General features: G+C 33.8%; 1 protein-coding gene across 2 annotated transcripts in view; it reads left to right on the forward strand.

The window, feature by feature from the left end:
- The window catches only part of LOC129263960 (uncharacterized), a 39,910-nt gene extending 16,414 nt beyond the window's left edge, over positions 1–23,496 (forward strand). For both annotated transcript variants that reach the window (XM_064101276.1, XM_064101275.1), the window contains 6 exons: positions 350–1,929; positions 3,201–3,736; positions 7,090–7,138; positions 15,728–16,230; positions 16,964–17,063; positions 23,350–23,496. In XM_064101276.1, coding sequence (XP_063957346.1) covers positions 350–1,929; positions 3,201–3,736; positions 7,090–7,138; positions 15,728–16,230; positions 16,964–17,063; positions 23,350–23,397 — 2,816 coding nt within the window. In that variant the 3' untranslated portion in view covers positions 23,398–23,496. The remainder of the gene's footprint in view (positions 1–349; positions 1,930–3,200; positions 3,737–7,089; positions 7,139–15,727; positions 16,231–16,963; positions 17,064–23,349) is intronic.
- Positions 23,497–23,723: the final 227 nt, after the last annotated feature.

Raw genomic sequence — 23,723 nt, forward strand, 5'->3', positions numbered from 1 at the left:
GACTGTGCTATCATCCTTCTTAGAATAAAAGCGAATTTAATATCTAGTCGTAATGACGTCATAGCAGTCGTACGATTGCCTACGATTTGAAACTAATTTGGCCTTTACTCTAAAATAAAGGCTTGGAATCTTTCAAAATGGTTATATTAGTATTCTTTCCATTAATTTTAACCTCAAATAAAATGATATGTTCCATTCACTTTTTCAGAAAATGAGCAAAATGCGATTTGTTCCAAAATCGGATCGCGAACAGTCGTAAGGTGTGCGGTGGCCTTTACATGTATTTTAAAGGGGCGGATATCACGTGGTTGAACTCATTTTGCTCAATGTCTTTGTTATATCAATCCAGATACATACAGTGAGAAGATTTCGGAATCTCTGACTGTTCGAAAATGTCGAACAATCTTGGAGGACAAATATTCGAATCAGCTATGTAAAATTCAAATGAAACCTTGGGACAAAGATGATTATGCAAAGTTTGAAGAAATGCACACCGTTGTTACCATGGTAAAAAAGGATGCTCGTGGAAGAGATATTAAGGAAAAACAAATACTTCAAGGCTCTGTTGGGAAAATATTTTCAGCCAAAGTAGATGGAAGGTTTCCATCTCGAATCCTTATTTCGGCACCAGCTGGACGAGGAAAGACGACAGCTGTCGCTAAGATGGCGTACGACTGGGTTCACAGAGAGGAAGGGTCAGGATTAGAAGACTTGCCACTTCTGTTCGTAGTCAAGTTTCGAAACACAAGTCACAGTACATCGATTGGAGAAGCTATCATATCACAACTCCTGAGTGACGTTGACGATCTGACGCCAGAGGGGATAGAGAGTTTCATCAGACAGCATCAGGGAATGTGTCACATTGTACTAGATGGGCTCGATGAGTATGCTGGTATCTCTTCCTCAAGCAATATCATGAGAATTCTCCGCTGGGAAATGTTTCCACAATGTCGTGTTATTGTAACAACACGACCTCACCTAGAAGACATTTTTAGTCAAGGGGATCTACCAAGGGTGTACACAAAGATGGAGATCGAAGGGTTCTCGCGGGAGAACGCACGCGATTACGCTGACAGGTTCTTTACTTCTGTTCAGAAACCTATGAAAGCGGACAGTCTGAAAGTTTACCTCGATGGACAACCCCTTATTGAGGAATTAGTAAAAACTCCGCTATTTTGCCTCATGGTCTGTCACTTGTGGTCTGAAGATCTACTACAGAGTGAGATTACAACTCAAACAGCGTTACTCGACCAAGTTAACGTATTCTTAATGCTCCACGCAAATGCCCGGACACCTGGCTTGATAAAAACTCCCAAACAACTAAACAAAATAATACTGAAACTGGGAGAAATTGCTCTCACTGGTCTGCTCAATGATGCTAAGAAGTTAGTTTTCTCGTCTTGTGATTTTCAGAGAGTTCCCTCTATTCTTGATATGGCATGCGCCCTAGGAATAGTATCAAAGACTGTTGTTTCAACCAGACACCTTCCACAACTTGACGAAGCATTTTCGACTACCATAACTACTGTTGAGTTTTATCACAAACTTGCTCAAGAACATGCAGCAGGAAAGTATCTTGCTGATGAAACAAACCGCTTTCTTTTCTTGTTGAAGTTCAGTAAGTTAGACCGGGTACTGCGAGATATTAAAACAAGCATTGGAGAATATGAAAATCTTATTCGATTTGCTTCTGGTACGAAAAGCAATCTCTGCACTAGAATAATGGAGAGCGTCCTTACAAATACTTATTTATCTGAGAGTGAGCGATATCGTATTCTCCTAGATTGTTCTTCAGAGTCTGGGGTCAACGATGGGAATGTGTCATCATTGGTACGAAGATGTGTGACGTCACAGCGTATGGTCTTAAAGTCACCAACAGTGTATACTTTTGTTGGGATGCAAAATCTTCCACGTGAGCTGAAACAGAAGGTAATCTTATGCCAGAGGATTGCCAGAGAAATAAGTTCATAACAGTCCGTAATGTTATACTTCGTATATCATACAATATATGCCTACTTTTGTTATACCAAAAAAAGCGCAGTATTGACCGATGTCATAATTTAGGAATAAACCAAACGAACCAACAGTAGCATAACAGATAAAGGCGAATAAATAAATGGATGAACCAAACACGATTACCAAACAGTTAGCAAATCAGAGTTTAGAAAATAAAAGCCGGGTATTGTGGGTCTTTTTTACTCATTTTTCTGCTTCTGCTTATTGAAGGACATAGTCATATGACATGTATGAGGAATAATATATACGATACTCAATGTTTATTAATAGTTAAATAATACGCGTTGAATGTTTGAAGGGTATAGTTGCAAAAGGGGTTAGGTCCACTTTTTACTATTCCGAGAAAAACCATGTTTTTATTCTCACTTACTGCAATACTCTTATAAGAAACTAAATTGTCATGATGCACTACCCTATCATGTGAACATAAAATTGGCTATAAAAGAAATCTACCTGTCTTCAAGTTTTTTTTTGTATATAATCTTTCAAAATTATCATTGTGGACATAACCTCTTTTGCAACTAAACTTAAATGAATCCAATCGATTTTGATTAAAAAAGTGATGTTTCTTTGCCACTTTTGTTCATGTTTTCGTGTGAATTTCAAATTTTCGTTGTTTTCATCAGAACGACTAAAATTATAGAGGTTTTGAGACAGAAAACAATAAACATTTATGAACAATGGACCTAACCCCTTTTGACAAATGAGCTCTTCAGAATAGTTTGTTTGCAAACATGGCAAAAGGTGTTATGTCCACTCTCCCATATTGCAATATTCTTATGCGAAACTAAATTGCAATATTGCAATATTCTTATGCGAAACTAAATTTCAATGATACCCTACCATGAGAACATAAAATTGTGTATAAATAAAATCTACCTGTCTTCATATTTTTTAAAACATTCTTTAAAAGAGTGGTGTGGACCTAACCCCTTTTGCAACAAAACTGAAATTGACCTAATCCCTTTTGAAAAAAAGTTATTTTTCTTTGCCATTTTAGATCACTTTTTTTAATGGGAATTTCAACTTTTATTTGGTATCATCTAATAGAGATACTAAATATCTATACATTGAGACAAAAAAATCAAATTTGATAAAAAAATGGACCTAACCCTTTTGCAAGTGAGCTCTTCATTTCCTTCCTATGCTGTTTACTTCATTGTTTTTTTTTGTCCCCTGAATAGGTTAGTAGTGTACAATTCGAGCAGTCCATCATGACAGCCGCTGTGACAGATGGACTATGGGTCTGTCTTAAATCATTCCCGATGCTAACTTCTCTAACCATCTCAGACTCATCTATCGATTTCACTCCATCTCCTCCTGAGCTACCATCCATCAGAAGTCTATCAGTTGAGGGAGTGACGTCACAGTGCTATAAAGGTCTGATCTCAACGCTCCCTGGCATGGTATATATCGATGTAACTATCGATGATTTAGAGGAGGACATAGCCCATATCGTATCTGTCCTCCGTCGGACAGGGGGACAGAAGCTCGAACGAATAATTATACGCAAAACTTCGTCATCATTCCCGTCACGGAAGAGTCCTTTCCAGAATGAGACAGAGGGAGGACCGAGGCTGCTTTTCGTCAAAAATAGTTTGGGCCCGAACATGCTTAAATTGCACAACCATGACAACGCTCTACATCCGGAAAAGAAAGGTCCTGTTGAAGTCCTCGAGTCGTTTGCATTCTTGGCATCATTGGCTCAACTGAAACTAGAGTGAGTTGTTATTCCTTAGACAATAAGAATTACCTTAAAGGCAACTTCTCCCCAGAAATGATTTGAATAAATAGAAAAAAATAAAACAAGATTTATGCGAAAAATTTCATCAAAAAAGAAAAGTAGAAAGTTTTGACATTTTAAAGTTTCGCTTATTTTTTTTTAAACAGTGATATGCACAACTCAGTGACATGCAAATGAGTCAGTCGATGTTGTCTCTCACTCACTATTCCTTTTGTTTTTTTATTGTTTGAACTATACAATATTTCATTTTTTACAGATTTGACAATAAGGACCAACTTGATTGAAAGATATAGAATTAAAACAATGCTAATTACACATGATCAGGGATGAATTAATCTTTATTTCACACGACAACAGGGAGAAAATTGGAATATTTCATATTTCATGAAATAAATTGCAAAAGAAATAGTGAGTGAGTGATTGATGTCATCAGTCTCCTCATTTGCATATGATGTGCATATAATTGTTTTGTGAAAAATATGCCAAACTTAAAAATGTCATAACTTTTTTTTTTATACATCCGATTTTGATGAAATTTTCAGTGTTATGCTTGTTTGATTTTTCTTTTTTTTTCAAATCAATTTTTGTTGGGGTGGACCGTTGTCCTTAAAGGAAAATGAAACTCTTGGAGCAAGTTGGCTTTTATGAAAGCAGAAAAATCAAAGAATAAGATCAACAAAAGTTTGAGTGAAATAGGACTAGCAATAGAAGAGTTATGAGCATTTGAATGTCGAGATCACTAATGCTATGGAGATCCTCCTATTGGCAATGCGACCAAGATCTATGATGTCACAGATGAACAACTCTCCCCTTTTGGACAGTGAAAATATACCCCAAAACATATTTTTTTGCTCATTCTAATCATATGACAAACGATTCATCAATGGTATAATGTTGTGAAACCTCTGTACCTGTCCTCTCATAAAGAGAACACCTCACCTTGTGATAGACTCTATAAAAGTGAGAATATAAGTGAAATAAGTACTAAAGTAATGAGGGAGTTGTACGTGTGTGACATCACAGATCTTGGTCACATTGCCAATGGGGATCTACATGGCATTAGTGATCTCGACATTCAAATGCTCATAACTTTCTTATTATTCATTCAATCTTCCTCAAACTTTCAACAATATGTTTCTTTGATTTTTCTCTTTGATATGGATTCAGCTGGTTTCAAGGTTTTCATTCTCCTTTAATTCTGACCGTCTCATTTGTTAGCGTTAGGGGGGTGATTCTGTTCTTAACCCTAAAAAGACTGGGGGGGGGGGGGGCTGATTCAGCCCCCCCCCCCTCGACATTTTTCGCGGTAAATCCGCCGCTTGAATGTTTTTGACCGCGTCGCTCGCTGACTTTTTACTTTCAAGTCTCGCGCAACTTTTGAGACCAAAATTGTGACCCCCAGGTACGCGATTCCGAAATTACGCAACATTTCGTAAGTGCATGTAGACACAAAATTACTCAAAAACGTGAATTTGTGTACAAATCCAATGCAAATAGTGTTTTTAGCCAAAATTCATACATGTATCATTATTTTTCCTTTTACTGCTTAAAATCAATTAATTTAATTTTGGTTATGGTCAAAATAAAGTACCCGACAATTTCCATTTAAAAAACAATAAAAAGAAAAGTCGAAAAACAGAGAAATACATAAGAAAGTAAGAAAACAATAGAATACATAAGAAAATAAATGTGATGTTGAATTTTTTAAAAATAAATTTGATCAGATGCCTATCTAGAGTATGTGAAACAAAAACTAGCATTTTAGGGGCATTATTTTATTAATTAGAGCAAACTTATGATTTTACGCATAAATTAGCATAATTAATGAGCAATGAAATTTTTTGCAGAATTTGATATCATAGTATGTAGATAATGCCATGGGTAACGCGCATGCAAATTTTCGTCGCGATCGAGCGGTCGACGGCCGAGATCACAAGGGGGGGGGGGGGGGCTGAATCACCCCCCCCCCCCAGTCTTCTTAGGCGTCGAAATAGCCCAGTCTATTTAGGGTTAAAGGACACGTCCACCCAACAAAAAGTTGATTTGAATAAAAAGGGGGAAATACAACAAGCATAACTCTGAACATTTTTATCAAAAGCGGAATCCGATGATAAACAAGAAAGCTGTCATAATGAAATTTTAAAATGTTGCTTATTTTTACAAAACAGTTATATGCACATCCCGAATGGTATGCAAATTAGGGAATTGATGACATCACTCACTATTTCTTTTGTATTTCATTCTTTGAAAAATATGAGACATGTTCTTATTTTCTCCTCATTTTTCTGTGAAACAAAGGTTAATTTCTCTCTGAACATATTGAATTACCATTGTTTAACATTTTATGGTTCAGTCAAGTTTGTCCTTATTTTCAAGTCTGTAAAAAATGAAATATTGTATTATTAAAACAATAAAAAACAAAATAAATAGTGAGGGACATCATCGATTCTCTCATTTGCATGTGCCTAAATTGTGCATACAACTAATTTGTGAAAAATAAGAAAAACTTTATAATGTCATAACATTCTTTTTTTAATCAGATTTTGATGAAATTTTAAGTATTATGCTTGTCTGATTTAATCTCTATTGATTCAAATGAATTTCTTTTGAGGTGATCATGACCTTTAAGTAAACGTGAGATTAGATTAAAATTGAATTAGCTACAAAGATTAGGCGAATTGAAATCCACCACAAGTCTATCGATACAACAAGTACAGTTTATAGAAAGTGGCGAGTCTTTCTCAGAATAGCTTGTTTTCCTACTCTTCATCAATAATCATTTGCATTTAAAGTTACAACTGCGTTCACAATTTTCTAATTAACATTGTCTTAAAGAGTGAAGAGTAAAAGTAAAGCAATAAAAATATTACCGATCATTCTCATTTCGTCCAGTAAATTAATGTCATCACTTCTTTTTTTTATTACACATTGACCAAATTTTGAAAATCGTAATTTTCTATAGTACTAGCTTACATAGCGTACTGCAAGAAAAAAAAAACCTTGGACCTTACAAGATAAAACTAAATCTGTATTATACTGCATTATCATGACTGATGACGTGAATCATTTGACCACAAGGTTTTCAAGGTTTTTACCGAACTCTATGAATTAGAGACCCCACTGGTCATTTCCCGCTTGATAGTATTAGTATACATGGAAGGGGTCTATTAAAGGGTAATTCATTGGGATGGGAGATATTTATTAAACATTTTTCGTTACTAAAATTAAAACAGCTTTAGAGATTATACGGCTTTCGATATGTTTCAGACGACACATTTTTCCCCATCAATATGATAGGTCATAAATTTGCCTTTTCCTCTATTATATAGATTTCTTGATGGTTGGTCTTTCAACTTCGAAACGTCGTTTAGGGTAGAGGTAAGCATTGATTGTTTGGAAGTTTAATGATATGTTTCACGAGATTCGCTTTACCATTAAACGATCATTTCAATCAATCCATAATTGTACGATCCCACCATTAGGAAAAAAGTACATATATTAAACGCAATTATTAGCCCCCTGTTCGCATGCAGGTTTTATTCAAAGTAGCATATTTCTAAATACGTACGTATAATTAAATTGAAAGTTTATCCTAAAGATTTTTTTTTTAATAGCAGAAAAATAATTTAAAATATTGGTGAAGGTTGAGCGAATTCCATTAAACATGAAAAAGGGTATTAATAGGAGTGGGCTATGGGTCAAAAATATTTTTGGTGTCAATTCAATATGGCAACAGTTCTTTTTTTTTCCTTGTAATGTGTCTCATCAAGAAATGAGAATATTTTTTGTCTTGGGTCCGAGAAAAAAGTGTGCCGGGCCAGAATCCACAACCCCCAAAAATCATAGTTTTGGCCACGAGTCCTTTATTTGGTGTTTTTTCTCTAGTTTTGGTGTCTATGTGTTTTTGGTAGAAGGCAATTTGTTTTTTCCTACAATTAGTATTTTCAAACCATTATTTGTTGACTTAAAAGGTAATTTCACCTAAATTTTACAAAGATTTAGAGTTTTTTTTTTCAGCCAAAAAGTAGGTTTCATCGTCCTGGGGTTCTTTGATATTAGATGATAAAAGTTCAACAATAGCAAGTAGCTTCCTATAATAGCTATATTGCTTTTATTCCTCTACTTTGGGTTTTACGGATTTTTGCGAAACATATCTTATTAAACAAAAAAATGTCAATTATCCATTGGGGCTATAGAGTATATGTATATACGGTATATACTGCACTGCATACATGTAAGTCCATGCATTGACCACCATGACATAAAACACGGCCTGTATACATACGTGTATAAACTATAGTGTCATAGAAATGACCTCTTGGGTTTAGAATTAGATGCCTCAGAAATTGAAGATATGTTTTGTCTCGGAAATTGAAGATATGTTTTGTCAAATATGCTAATTCAGGGGCGGTGAGACGAAAATATTACCGATGGATTATAGTCAACCTCGCGTTATGGCATTTACACTGTAGCTATTCTGGGCCCCGTCTCTAAAAAAATTACCATTATGTTAATTTTGCCGTCCAATGGTGACTTGCACGGAACCTTGATTCTGATTGGCTCTTGATCAGCATTACCATGGTACCTGTCCCCATAAACATAGACCGGTGAGACATCACATCGAGGTAAAAAAAAAAACACCTCAAAATGAAGAAGATATGGTTAAAATATGATGTACGTATATGATATACATCTGATATTTATGTGCAATTTACATTGTATCTGGTTTTATCATGTACATCAGCTGACAAGCAACCAAATACACAATTCGCAATCTAATTCTTAATCTCATGAGCTCATTTTTATGACACTATATACAGGCCTTGTTTAACATGTTATATGCCATGGTGGTCAATGCATGGATATATTACCCTGAAGTAGAAAATGTTATAACTGGCGCATTAATGATGTGGAGCTCATCCGGCATCTCGCAACAAAATTTTAATTTCAGCCTATTTGACACTGTAGTGAATTACATTGGTGACATAAATTGAGGATATAGAATTGAAATTGATTAAAAAAAAATGACACAGAAGCATTTTTTTGTGTGATCTATGATTAAAGTTTATGTAAATTAAGCATAAATAATTTTCTAGTCAAGATTCCTAAACTCTGTAGAACCTTGGTGAACCTCATGTAGCTCTCAGATGGAACAAAAATAATCAAAATCAATCAACAAATAAATAAGTATTTTTTGCGAGTTTTGAAAATATATGAATAAATTAGCATATTTAATGAGTTTCAAAATTCTGTGTTGAAATGTTGTATCTACACCTCGAGCTATCATATAAAGCAAACAAAATTGAAATTGATCAATAAATGAAAAAAACCGCTTTTTGTGATTTACGAATAAACTGCAGAAATTAGCATAAATTCCTACGATATCGCGATCGCGAAACCTTTCTACGAGCAGCGTCATCGAAAGGGAAATCGCTTAAAGTCAACGATTCTCGTATCTTCGTAAGCGACGACGTCCATCCATCGACTCGTAAGGAACATCAGATCTTGATGAAGAAAGTTCGCGAGCTTCGCGCTGCAGGAAACTTCGCCTTTATTCCGTGGTCAGTTCCCCGTGTCATCAAATATAAAGAAGGGAAAAAAGATGATCCTGGCGCTTTAAAAACAATCAGGCCGGACGACCTTTAACATGTTCGATCATTTGCAAAGGAAAATGTAAACACTGAGTGTCACATATGGAGCTCCATACACTGTTTGGCAGATGCTAATCATCAGTGCTGTTACTTTTTTGTTATGTACAATTTATGAGCAATATATTTTTTTACAGTGTCCTCTACACATGATACAAAGAATCAATTTATTCAAGGATCCGAATAGTAGAAAAAAATTATTTTCCAAAGTGGTATATATGGGATGTAGTTTAATTAAAATGATTTTCAAACCAAAGAAAAAAACTTTTATGTATGACCAGTTTTAAAATCATATCACTCAATGTACGAGGTACATGTATAAGGAATTACGTTAAAAGAAAGAAATTTTTTATTTTTTTGCAAAACCAAAGGGCAGATATATTCTGCTTACAAGAAACACACAGTACAAAAGAAGTGGAATTATTTTGGAGAAACCAAATGAAAGGTGACTTTTTCTTTTCTCATGGTTCTAATTGCAGTCAAGGCACCCTTATATATATTAAGAATGGTTTTGACTATGTGCTAAAATGGTCGTTATAAATCTTATTTTGATTGAAGTTGAAGGAAAATTACTCGTTTTGTTAAACATATATGCACCGAACATTGTTACAGAGCAGAATTTTTTTTTGTATCGTATACAAGAGGTATTAGAAAGTATTGAGAACACTGAGGAAACAGTGTTACTGCTAGGCGGAGACTTCAATATTTGTCTAGATCCTCAATTGGATAGACTTGGAATTACAACCGAAGATAATTAAAAAAGAAAGTAGAAGAGATTTGATATCTCTGCTCTGTGAACATGACCTGGTGGACATATGGCGTCGCCAAAACCCTAAATTGAAGAGGTATGCATGGAGAAGGAATGACTTAAAAAGTCAGAGTAGATTAGATTACTGGCTAATCTCAAATGAGATTCAAGATTTTGTGTCTGATGTTAATATCATACCATCGATAGCCACAGACCATTCTGCGATTATATTGTATCTTACTTTGAAAAAAGAAAAACCGGGAAATGGATATTGGAAATTTAATTCTTCTTTATGTTCTGATGAAAAATACTGTGAATCCCTTTAGGGAGATTTTGAGATATGGAAACAAGAATGTGAATCATTCGATCCTGCATTTACATGGGAATATCTTAAATTTAAAATTAGAAGAATGACACAAATATTTAGCAAAAAGAAAGCCAAGTTGGTTAAACAGAAACGTGTTGAGTTAGAAGATAATGTGAAAAAACTAGAATATATCATCGGAGAAGGGGATAAGAATAAGATCTCACAGTATGAGAAAGCTAAAGAAGAATTAGAAGAATATTATAGAATTGTCACAAATGGATTAGAGTACGGTGAAAGAAGTAATAAATATTTTTTGTCTCTTGAAAAGCATCATAAAAACAAATCTACCATTCGTAAGCTTGAAGTACAAAATGAAGTTCTAGAAGATGAAAGTAATATTCTTAAAGAAATAAAACATTTTTATAAATCATTGTACTTGAAACAGCATGTTGAGTTGGACGATTCTAATGCCAGATCATTTTTGTACAATGAGATTAAACGTTTGGATGAAGAATCCCGAAACAGTTGTGAAGGTCTATTAAAAATAGACGAATGTCAGGCAGCGGTTAAAGCAATGCCAGTCGGAAAAATCACCAGGTAATGACGGATTCACAAAATAATTTTATGTGAGATTTTGGGACATTTTGTTTGGCCCTCTGGACCTCTGGTAGCGGCATTGAATTATTCTTTTATAAAATCCGAATTATCTTCAAGTCAAAAACAGAGTGTTGTTACGTTGATACTTAAACCAAACAAAGATAAAAGATTTTTGGAAAATTATCTACCTATTTCATTGATGAATGTTGATGTCAAAATTTGCTCTAAAGTTCTTTCAACACGCTTACAAAAAGTAATACATTCAATAATCAATCCAGATCAACATGCTTTTATTAAAGGAATAAATATTGCAGAGGCAATTCGGAATGTACATGATATGTTTTTTTTACCTTAATACTAAAGAAAAGGATGGTTACATTGTATCGATCGACTTTTAAAACGCCTTCGATTCGATCGATCACGAATTTATATTTAAAGCCCTTGAATCGATTGGCGTAGACCAATTTTTATCAAGTGGGTCAAAACACTATATTGTAACATTTAGGGATGTGTACTTAATAATGGCTTCTCTACTGGTTACTTCCCTATTTCCAGAGGTGTAAGGCAGGGGATCCCTTATCTCCGTATCTCTTTTTGATAGCCATCGAAATTTTAGCTGTACGTATAAGACAAGAAAGGGAGATCATAGGTATTAGTTTTGGATCATATGAATCCAAACTTTCAATGTACGCCGATGATTTTTGTGCTTTTTGTTCAAATTATAATTCAGTGAAAGTCTTATTTAAAATACTAAGACAATTTCAGAGTTGTTCCAGCCTGATTTTTAATAAAGAAAAGACATAAATACTAAAAGTTGGCAAGTACAGAGATGGCCAATGTATTGATGGCGTTAGCACAGTAGAAAATATAAAAGTCCTTGGAACAGATGTTGGGTATGATGCTGCCGACCTCCAAGAGGGAAAAATTAGAGATCTAGTGCTATCCACAAGACGAGAATTAAATATGTGGAAACAACGAAATTTAACCCTGTTTGGTAAAATACAAAACATTAAGTCATTCGGGATATCAAAATTCATATATCTTTTTTCATCAATTATCTTACCTAGCTGGGCAGTGAAAGAAATTGAAACAATTTTTTATGGATTTTTGTGGAAAGGGAAAGATAAAATAAGGAGAAATGTACTTATTCAACGGATCGAAGAGGGAGGCCTCAAAATGGTTGATGTTAAATCGGCAATTTCTGCTCAGCAGCTAATGTGGATTTTAAGAATAAAAAATGGGAGCAACCAAGCTTGGTATAATATTTTCAAATTTTATACACGGAAAACAGGCGGAAAATTTTTACTTAACTGTAATTTTGAAAACAATTTATTACATTCACAGCTCCATTCGTTTTATATTTCTGTATTGGAAAATTGGCAATTTATTCGTTCCTCAAAAGAAGATGAATCACTTGTTAATCAGATTATTTGGAATAATTCAGAGATACTGCTCAACAAAAGAATTATTTTTTTCTCAACACCTATTTGATAAAGGGATTATATCCAGGCATCATATTATGACATCAGATGGCTCTCTAAAAAGTTATAACTTGCTTAAAGATCAATTTGACATAAACGGCAATGACTATTTGCTACTGAAAGGAATATACTACTCTATAAAAATGAACAGTGATCAAAATGTTATTCAATTCCATGTAGACGAAATTAATTTTCTAAAAGACAATATAGTAATGCCTGTTACATTTAGAGAAGTTAAGTCTATACGTAGCAAAAACTTTTACGATTATTTGGTTAAAAGTAAGAGAGAACAATCTCTCAGTTTTTGTCGATTAAAGGGTAAATACAGTTTAAGTGATTCCGAATTACACAAAGTTAGAAAGATAATGATAAATACAACCATTGATACAAAAACTAGAGAATTTCAGTTCAAAGTGCTAAACACCATTTTGTTTTTTAACTATAGGCTGTATAAAATGAAAATAAAAGATTCACCAGAATGCTCTTTGGGTTGAAAAGAATATTGTAATTATGTACAAATATTCTGGGATGAATTCAAGGCTTATTTATCGATGTTGGATTTTTCAACACTAGGCGAGCAGACCATAATTATTGGATTTTTACATGACAAACAAGATGCTAAAATAAAGAATCATGTTTTACTTATAGCAAAGAGGTGTATTTACACGAGCATAAACGGTAACAATAAGCCAAGCATTGACTATTTTAAAAGAATGTTGTTTTCTTCGTACACAGAAGAAATGCACATCGCTAAAAGGAAGGGGAAGTTGTATATCCATCAAAGAAAATGGAAATGTATTATGCCACTATTCACTTCGAATCACTAATTGTATGTAACGAACCAGTACTTTCTTTGTTATATGCATTATTATGTGTAAACACAAAAAGTATGAATGTATCCTTATCGATCTGTATCATATGTTTTATTGGAAAGTATCAATAAAATACTATTGAAATATAAAAAAAAGCATAAATAATTTTCTAGACAAAATTTCAAAATTTTGTGTACAAATTTGGTGAACCTCATGCAGCTCTACCAGATGGAAGAAAAAAAAATCAAAATCGGTCAACAAATAAAGAAGAGGCATTTTCTGTGAATAATGAATACATTTTGCATAAATTAGCATAAATAATTTTCTACTGAAAATTTCAAAATTCTGTGTAGAAGTTCGGTTAACCTCATTAAGTTCTACCAGATGGAAGAAAAAAAAATCAAAATCGATCAACAATTAAAAAAGAAGAAGCATTTTATGTGAATTTTAAAAAATACGCATGACTTAGCATATTTAATGAGTTTCAAAATTATGTGTAGAAGTTTTGAACCCCCCACCTGATGCTATCATATAAAGCAAACAGAATTAAAATCAGACTTGAAATGACGAAGAAGAAGCATTTTGAAAATTAGTCAACAAATTAAGAAGAGGCATTTTCTACAGGTGATTTATGAATTTTGCATAAATTAGCATAAATAAGTCAAGAAATAAAGAAGAAGAGGCATTATATGTGGGGTTTTTTTTAATATGCATAAATTAATTTCGCATAAGTTAGCATAAAAATTGTTCGGGTCAAAATTTAAAAAATTATGTGTAGAAGTTTGGTGAACCTCATAAAGCTCTACCAGATGAAAGCAACAAAATCAAAATCGGTCAATTAAAAAAAAAGAAGAAGCATTTTTTTGTGAATTTTGAAAAATGTGCATAAATTAGCATATTTAACGAGTTTCAAAATACTGTGTAGAAGTTTTGAATTCCCCACCTAAAGCAAACAGAAAATGGAAATCGAACTTGAAACGGCGAAAAAGAAGCATTTTTAATTGTGGACGGACGACAGACGACGGACGCCACGCCACGGCATAAGCTCATCTGGCCCTTCGGGCCGGATGAGCTAAAAATAGCCCAAAAATAGTTGAAAAATATTGGTGAAGGTTGAGCGAATTCCATAAAAGATAAAGAAAGGTATTAAGCTTTATAATTTCGCAGATGTGACGTCATAAACGAGTGGGTGTCACATTTTTTTAACGGCCGCAAAATGATTGTCTATTAATAAAACGAAGTACAATAAAACCCATTTCAGATTTTCGGAGAAAATGAAATTTCCTTGGTTTTTGACGTTACGATATGCAGGAAAGTTGTGGCATATGACGTCACAAATCAAATAATTAAAATTCTAATACTTTTGTTATTCTTTGATGGATTTTTCTTTAAAAAAAATATGCCAATATTTTTCTTCCATTCTTTTGGCAATTATTGCAATAAACTTTTGTCAAGGTCAACTTTCCTTTTAAAACTGTTAATACAGTTTGACTGTACTAGCACAGGAGTAGATCAATCACTGTAATATGTTATATTTTCCCCCTTCAAGATATGTGCCAGGGAATCAACATATACCTTTTATGACATTTCTTTTTTTCATGCATTCTATTTATCTATTTATTTATTGTTTTATCTATTTATATATTTATTTTATTTTCATTTATTTATTTATTTATTTATTTATTTATTTATTTATTTATTTATTTATTTATTTATTTATTTATTATTATTATTATTTTTTTTTTTTGGGGGGGGGGGGATTCACCAAAGCATTGTCGTAACTGAAGGGGCTACCCTGGTAAATTGAAACTGAAATAAATTCGCGATAGTTGTAATTCATTTCATCATGCTGGTTAAAACCAGGGCTCTGTGCCAAACATTAAGTGGCCGCCAAAATACCGAAACAGACATAAACCATCCGTATACTCACAAAATTAAAAATTACCAATCACACAAAACAGAGGAAACTGAACTTCATATAAATACTTGAAAAATCGTGTTGTGAGTTTTTTCTGGAAATTAAAGCAAGTAGATGAAAAGAGTAGTGCAATGTTTTATGAAATTTCGAATGCAAAAATGTAAAATTAATAAAGTAGTCTCTATTGTGTGACTGAACGTGCAGAACATAATCTCGAAGTAAGGACATTACATTTTTCTCGCCGAAATAAAACGTTTCGAGATGTCTAAAGATCCAATATATAAGGCCATCATTTTTTTTTACTAACTAGCGATATATATTACTCAATTTGTTAATTCCTGTAGCATATATCCACCCATTAAGTAGTGAATAATAATCACGCTTGAAAAACGTTTTGTTATTCATATAACAACATTTTTAATATATGCACGAATTTGTTTTCATTTTTTTCTTCAGATAACCAAATGCCATCTGTCTCCTGAGATGACGACGAGAGTGTGGTCCTGTCTGAGATCGTTCACCTCACTGAACCATCTCAACATCTCAGACTCATCTATCAGTTTCTCCTCATCTCCTCCTGAGCTACCATCCATCACAGATATATCAACTAAGAGAGTGACGTCACAATGCTATGAAAGGTTAATCTCATCACTCCCTGCTTTGGTATATATCGATATCATTATCGATGAGGCAGAGGGAGACATAGCCGATATCACGGCTGGTCTTCGTCGGACTGGAGGACGGAAGCTCACACGCATTGACCTTCACACTCCGTACTCACTCCCATCAGAGAAGAAGACCGTTTCAAGCAAGACAATGAGAGGACTGGGTCTGCTCATCAAGGAACATACCAAGAACCTGGAGTATCTCATTCTGAAAAGGGTGAAGTGCACAGACGAGGATGACTTGGTTTATCTCATTGAATGCTGCAGACATGTGAAGACGATGGAGCGCGTAATGTAGGTTCTAGCTTTAAACATTATTTTTTATTATAACTAACACACATCAATCAAAATCAGTAGTTTGATTCACAAACAGTGTTCATAATACAGTACATTTTATTTTTATGTTATTGTATTAAGGTGTCAATCCAAAGCAGTTGCTCTATTCATGTAGTATGTGTATAGGTTATTGTATGATAATTTTTGGATGTATTGAGAGAACAAAATCTAGCATTGATTATCATTATCAGTCAGATTATCATTATCTTAATCCTATGTATCCTCTGTTAGAATTATTATTGAAAATAATATGTTACATCCGTAAGCACGTTAACATTACAATAAGTCCCTCAGTAACTAATTAGCACCAGGGCTAACATTACTACTACCCAAACTGTTAAAGCAATTGTATATTTCTTTTTTTTTATTAACATTAAAAACCACAAATGAAATGACAGATAAGAACCAGTTATCATTTCCAAATTCAAACTCAGTATAAATATTGAATTTATTGAATGCGCTAACTCCAAATGGAATGATGTTTTAAACATTTTTGCATTATCAAGTATAAATTTTGATTTCTGAAGGGAAGAGTTAACAAAAAATCTTCCATCCAAACAAAACATTCCAATATTACCAGCATATCCACCTCAACCATACAGATATTCCTACAAGACACGCACACATTCTGATACACACTTCCCATCTTATTTTGATTTCTTGCACCCATGGCTTTCTTTCATGAATATAGACTCTGGACATGTGGGACGATGTCAAATGGTAAGGTGGCTTCTTACCTCGAGCGCATTTACGGTCAATCATCCAACGGTCTCTACGTGCGTGTTTCCCATGTAAGTCACTGCTCTGTTTTTACACTGTGTCATTGGAATATTACATTATTGACACTACTATCATTATTGATGGTAAAGTATGTACGTGTCAGGATAAATCAAAAGATAAGTGAAAGATTGAATTAATGCAATTTGAAATCTAATGTGTAGTAGTAGCTCTTCTCTGATTCATAATTCATTCAACTCTTTTCAACGAAAATAATAGAATTTATGATAGATTCGTGAATTGTTTCTTAAAAAGTTTTTATGTGTGTCTTTGCCTAGGTTAGTTCTGTTTTAAACACGTTTTTGTTCTGTTTGCAACCGTTTGGGATTTGCCTTCGATATGACGAAGTTTGCACACATTTGTATTATCTGGATTTTGTGTGATCTTATGTATTTTATGCCTTTTATCACTGTAGTTGTATGGATTTTCGTATTATGCAATTGTGAAATAAATTGAATTGAAAACAGGCAAAACGCGTGATTTAATTTTACTTTAAATTCTCATCATACTCCGACGATGAGGAAATGAAGCATTTTTTATGAAGAAAACAAAAAGCACTCAGTAAATGCCGTGAGTGTGGAAGAAAAGATGTGATCGCGTTTTGATATATAATTTGCTATATATTTGATGTAAGAAAAAGTCAAAGAGAAAAGCGAGATAAAGGAAGGGAAAGGGAGAAAAGTCAGAATACGTAAATTTGGCTATTTCTTATCATAGTCGGTCAGCCCCATATATAAATATTCCCTTCATGCCAGTTAACGTTAAACCAATCCTATACCAGTAAAACGTAAGTACCAAGAGCTCTGTAATTAACATGAGGGAGAAAAATTGAATACATAACTAGATCACAATTATGACTTGCAAATTGCATAATTATGTTTTTACGAACAGCAAACTTAAGGATGCTTGAATGGTGATCATGGTGATGGTATACATATTGCATTTTCTGTTTGAGTTTGTCACAACTATCGTTGTCTCACGATGGCTTTTACTGGGCAATCTACGATGCCAAGCATATAATTTCATAAGATGACTTTAAACAATATAAATATATAAAACAAAAAAATAGCCCGTAGCGGCCTACGATGCCCCATAAAAAACTCAAATTGATACATCATGTGATGATCGTAGAAAATCTACATTATAGGCAAGGACTACAACAGGCCATCGGTAAATAAACATTCGTTTGAATATAACTATGTAAATATAGTATTATATGAAACAAATATAATATTACCACTCGTTACTTTTTTACATTGATTGTCATTTCCAGTGAGAAACAACAACTTTGGTATATTCGGGACATGTGCTGTTGTTTTCGTCTTAAAATTCAGACACTGTCAGCCAAAATACTTTTCAAAATCCTTTCTTTCTCTTTTTCACTCCTGTGAAAATTACTCAGAAAATTACATAACCCCAACGAATGACATGATTATTAAAGATTTTTAATCATGACAAGGATTATGTCATTTATTTTGTTATATTATATAAGACATTGATAATTCCTGATTTGTTTTATTGTTTTCGGGCATGGAGCGCACGAGTTCTTACCTGTCTTATTTCTATTAGCTAACCAAATACCAAAACTAATCACCGCAGAAAAATGCAGTCCAAACTTATTTTTTTACTTTGTAAATGAGAAAAAATTAGCAACATTACAAAACGAAAGACGTTCCTTTACCTCTTTGGGAAGAAAATAGGAAAAAAAAGGCACAGTTGAAATAATACAGAACAAAAAAGCAAGTCCCTCCTTAGACAAACATCAATAATTTCTGAACCACTGATTGAGCTCGATATATTTTTACATGTCGCGTGTAGGTAATTTTATAAGCTACCATCTGAGTGAATGTTACGGATGTACTTTATGTCATGCTTTAGCATGTTTAGTAGCACTGCCAGGAGGCAAAATTGTCACTTTTTAAAAGTCACAAGCCAAATATCATGAATTTGATTCAATTTTATCAGAACTAATTCTACATTCTCATCACGAAAAATCGTCAGAAGGCTTGAAAAGGGTACTCCCTAAAAGACGGTACAACTTTATGCTAAATTCCATGGTTGAATAAACACAAGTCAAGATTTGCTATAATTTGATTCTTTTTTACACATTTCTATCGATAAAAATGATCGAATATGAACAAGTATTGTTTCATTTTTGAAACTGAAATTATCTTATCAACTTCCTTTCGTTATGTTAATGACAAATTAATTTGCTTCAATGATTCAAAGGTGTTTTATCAAACATTCCCGCTTGAATAAACATGTGGGATATGAATAGCTCATTTTTTGCGTTATTGGAAATAAATGTAATTGCTTACTATGGATATCTGTCACAAACCTTCTTGCATAGTTCATATGATATGATTTTTATGGGAAATCCCTGTGCCTTTGCTAATGTGAGAAAGTTCAAGGCCTTGTTCCCACTCTGCGAGGTATCAACTATTATTTTAGTGTGCGCACCTTTTGTATAGCGTCACTCTGAACCATGTGCGAAGTTTCCTGAAAAAAATCTTTTGACAGAAGAAACAAAATCAGTCCATGAAACAAACTCTTATTTCACCTTTGTTAAAATGTTGGTTTCCTCTGTCATAGACCTTGTGTACACTATTGGTGCATATGTTCAAGAATATGAATTGAATTGAATTGAATTTATTAGAACTTCACTGGCAGTTGCCAATATTTTGTTCGAAACAAAAAAAAATGATACAATACACATATACAATGCAAGGAATATAAGCAAATAAATAAAAACAAAATAGTACTTTGTAAAAAAAAAAAAAAAAAAAAAAGAGCGACAACTTATATATACAAATATACACAATAAACATAGGAATCATTTGGATAGATAATTGACAATGGATATAAAGACTGATATCCAAGAAAAGATAAAGAAACATAAATAAAGTGAGAGAGGAGAGGGAAATATAGAGGAAAGAAGTTCGAAAATGGAGAGAGCGGGAAAGAGGAAGAAAGAGAAGAATGGCATTACATGTAAACTCATTGTGTAAGAATATGTAACCCCTCATTTAATATGGTGGAACCCTCTTTCAAAGCTGTCTTTATCAGTGTCATTTGAAAGTAATGTTTATCAACCTATGGGCAGAATTATGTGCAAAAATGAAATTGATTTGTTTATTAATGGATGATGAGCACGCATCAAAAAGGAAATAAATGATTTTCAATGTCACAGAGTTATTCCAAGGGGTTATAAAATGAATAAGAGGAAAATTTCTTTCCAAATGTGACCTAATTGGTGTTGGTTTATCATCCATCATAATTATCACCACACACTTTCTGAAGTTTTTACATTTTCACGGTTGAACGAGCACACTTGAAAACATAGTAATGAATACTCTTTATGTTGCATAAAATAAATTCATTCCTTTCCTAACAATTTATCAGGATCAGTAGAATTTATGGACAAATCAGTGGTGGATTCAGAATTCGAAAATGGGGAAGAGCCGAGATATTGGGGGAGGGGAGCCACTAACACTTTCAATTTTAACATGTATTTTTTTAAGTTATAGAGGATACTACCATAAAACCATGTGATGATGTGTCACAAAAAATTGCTCCCTCACCATGAACAGTCGCTATCGAAATTTTGTGTGGAGTGGCTAAATGTTACATCATTAGCACCATAAAACTCACCACAAAATAAAAACATTCTCCCAACTTTGTATTTAACAATCTGATAAACTACTATTGTGACTTTAAAAAATGTCATTTTTAGAAAACCACCTACGAAATAGAAAACCACCTGTGAAATATTATATCTCATAATTATGTCCATTCAAAGGTTACAGCATTTTGATTTAGGAGGGACTCAGTTTTCTACTTTAATTCCAATTTTTAGAAACGAAATCGAAGAATAAACCCCAGAAACGACCTTTAAGGTATTAGTCTGCAAGCACAGACCCCGATCTCTCTTGTCTGCGTGAAATGAGAGTAGAGCCAGTCACAGAACTTATTGTATTTAGTATAACTGCTTCAGACTCTGCATTTTGCACTCTGCATAAAAAGAACAAGTGTCTGTGCCTGTGGATCATTTAAGTTCTTCCACTTCAATACAAGAAGAATTGAAGAATCAAAAGCTAAAATGAAAATAAAAGTTTCGTTTTCTTTAGATTTTCCCCTGTCATCGTTCCATGAAAAATAAAAAGATAAAATCGAAACCAAAATAACAAAAGGAAGCAATTATTGACCTATTTTCCCCAATATTTTATATTTCACTTTTCAATTTTTACTTTAAAAAAAGATTTATCTGATCGTATAATCATATTGCTAATTAAAATACTATGAAGAGCAATATAGTAATAACCGGCAGACGAATAAAAGGATGCAGACAAAATGAAGAAATATTAAACAAATTATTAGCGATATAGGGGCGGTGGAAAGTGAGATAAAGAGGGGCATGGACAGGGGACTGGGAATGACTTTTGATGGGCTGAATAGGAAAAAACAAGTAATTTAAAAGAAGAAACATCGACATTTTGCTGCATACAAAAATGATTGTTTTTTTTTATGGGTAGGGGGTGTTGCCTATGGTGTATAATATACGCAGCACCCTCCCCCCCCCCCCAGAAAAAAATATAAGTAAATAAATAGAATGAATAAATCTTTGTGTGCTTCAGCACCCCTAGCACCTCCGCTTCCCAGTGCTATGTACATGGGCTCCGAATATAAAGAGTATTTCAATGAAAAGAAGGAGGCGGGAATAAAAAAAGCTATATTCTTTACATATCCGCGATATTTGGTTAAAAATAACGGCAAACTGCGAGGTTTAAATGGCCTTGATATCAAAAGGTTCCGGGGGCTCCGCCCGGAACCCAACCGCATAGCACTGTCGTATATGAGTATGGTAGGGTTCTACAACCAAGAACAAAAAGAAAACAAAAAAAACAAGGAAGGAAGGAAAGCAAAGCAAAGGGAAAATGTAAGATATGATTTTTTTTTACTGAATTTAATATCAACACATATTTTAAAGTTAGAATTCTTATTTTTTTCTCGCTTGCTTCGCTCGCTCGGCTTTTTTAGCACATGCGCATACTGCGCCCCTCATTTTTTTTTTTACTCTTCACGCTACTGCCGCAAAGAATCCTGTTCAAAGTGGCGCACAGACCACAAAAAAGGAATGGAAAGAGAGAAGGTGATACAATATTCGCCTATATTACTAATATGTGTAGGGGCCAGGCTCGACTAGCACTTGTGCTTTTTTCTGGTCCCTTTTATCAGCTCTTAACATATACATGTATGTTTCATTTCTGTAATATTTATATGCATGACATAATAATGTAATATGTAAACATCTGTAAATATGTTGTTATCGTTGGTGAATAAAATAAAATAAAATCAAATCAAATCAAATCAAATTATTATTCTTTTTTGTATTATAAATATCCAATTTTTTCCAACTTTATTTTTTAAAGATAAAATCTGCGCGATACGCAATATCTGGCCCTCTCAAAAATGTCGCCCCATTACACCATAACGAATATTCATACCATGATATGACCGGAAAATTTTTGGTTCTTGCCCTCCCTGGCCACCGACCCCTGTTACGCCGCAGGCTATGCGACGTTTTGACTGACCGCGATTTCAATGCGCGGGGTTAGTCAAACCATCGTATCGGCACTAACATACTAAGCACTGCATTGACTTTGTGCGTAAAAGTAATACGAGATTTTGACTGATCGCGCGCATTGAAATCGCGGTAAAAGTCAAAACTTCGTATCGCTTTTTCCCTATGGCCTTTTTGTACAACCGAAATTAGCATGTAGCTTTTTTGCGATATTTTCTCGAATCCTATAGTTTTTCTTAATCGCGCGCATTGAAATCGCGGTAAGTCAAAACCTCGTATTGCTTTTTTCCTATGGCCTTTTTGTACAACCGAAATTAGCATGTAGCTTTTTTGCGATATTTTCTCTAATCCTATAGTTTTTCTTAATAATAAAGATACCAATGTCAAGCAATTTTCTTGGTCTTTTTAACCATGTATTTTTAGCAATGAATATGTTGTAAGGCTCGGGAATTAAGTGTGAAAATTATAGTAAATTTTAAGGTCGATTTTCTCTGAAATTGGTTAGCACCGTCGTATGTGTGATACGACGGTTCGGATGACTGCCGACGAATTATCAAAACCAATGCACTTAAGAAAATTACTCTCCGTCATTGTTAAGGTAAAATATGTATTCAATATGTGACACTTTTTCTTTGTTGTTTAATTACTAGATAATGTGTTATCAATTCTAAATGTTGGATATCTCAGTGGCATTTATATTGTTTTCTGTCTTGTTTTAGGGTGGTGGAGAGTCTTTAGACGCATATGTACCTCGTTTCCCACAATGATTGAACGATGAGCATGATGAGAGTAAAGCTGACTCCTACGTGTGCTATAAGCATCTAATGCGAACGATTTTATCGTACCACGCTATGGAATGGATTAGTCGAGAAGAACACAAGAACCCGTATGGTGAAGTAACACTGCTCTGTTCCACACCGGACCTTGAATATTATGCTTATATTGAAGCTTGTAAATATAATAGGTATACGATATACATGTAATATTTATTTATTTATTCACGTTTTATTTATAACAAACTGATAAAATAAGGTGGACGGTAGTTCGGTTCAGTTATAAAACGAAGCCCTTCCCCTTTACAAACATAAAATAG

Source organism: Lytechinus pictus, chromosome 6, assembly GCF_037042905.1.
Source record: "Lytechinus pictus isolate F3 Inbred chromosome 6, Lp3.0, whole genome shotgun sequence".
Classification (NCBI taxonomy): domain Eukaryota; kingdom Metazoa; phylum Echinodermata; class Echinoidea; order Temnopleuroida; family Toxopneustidae; genus Lytechinus; species Lytechinus pictus.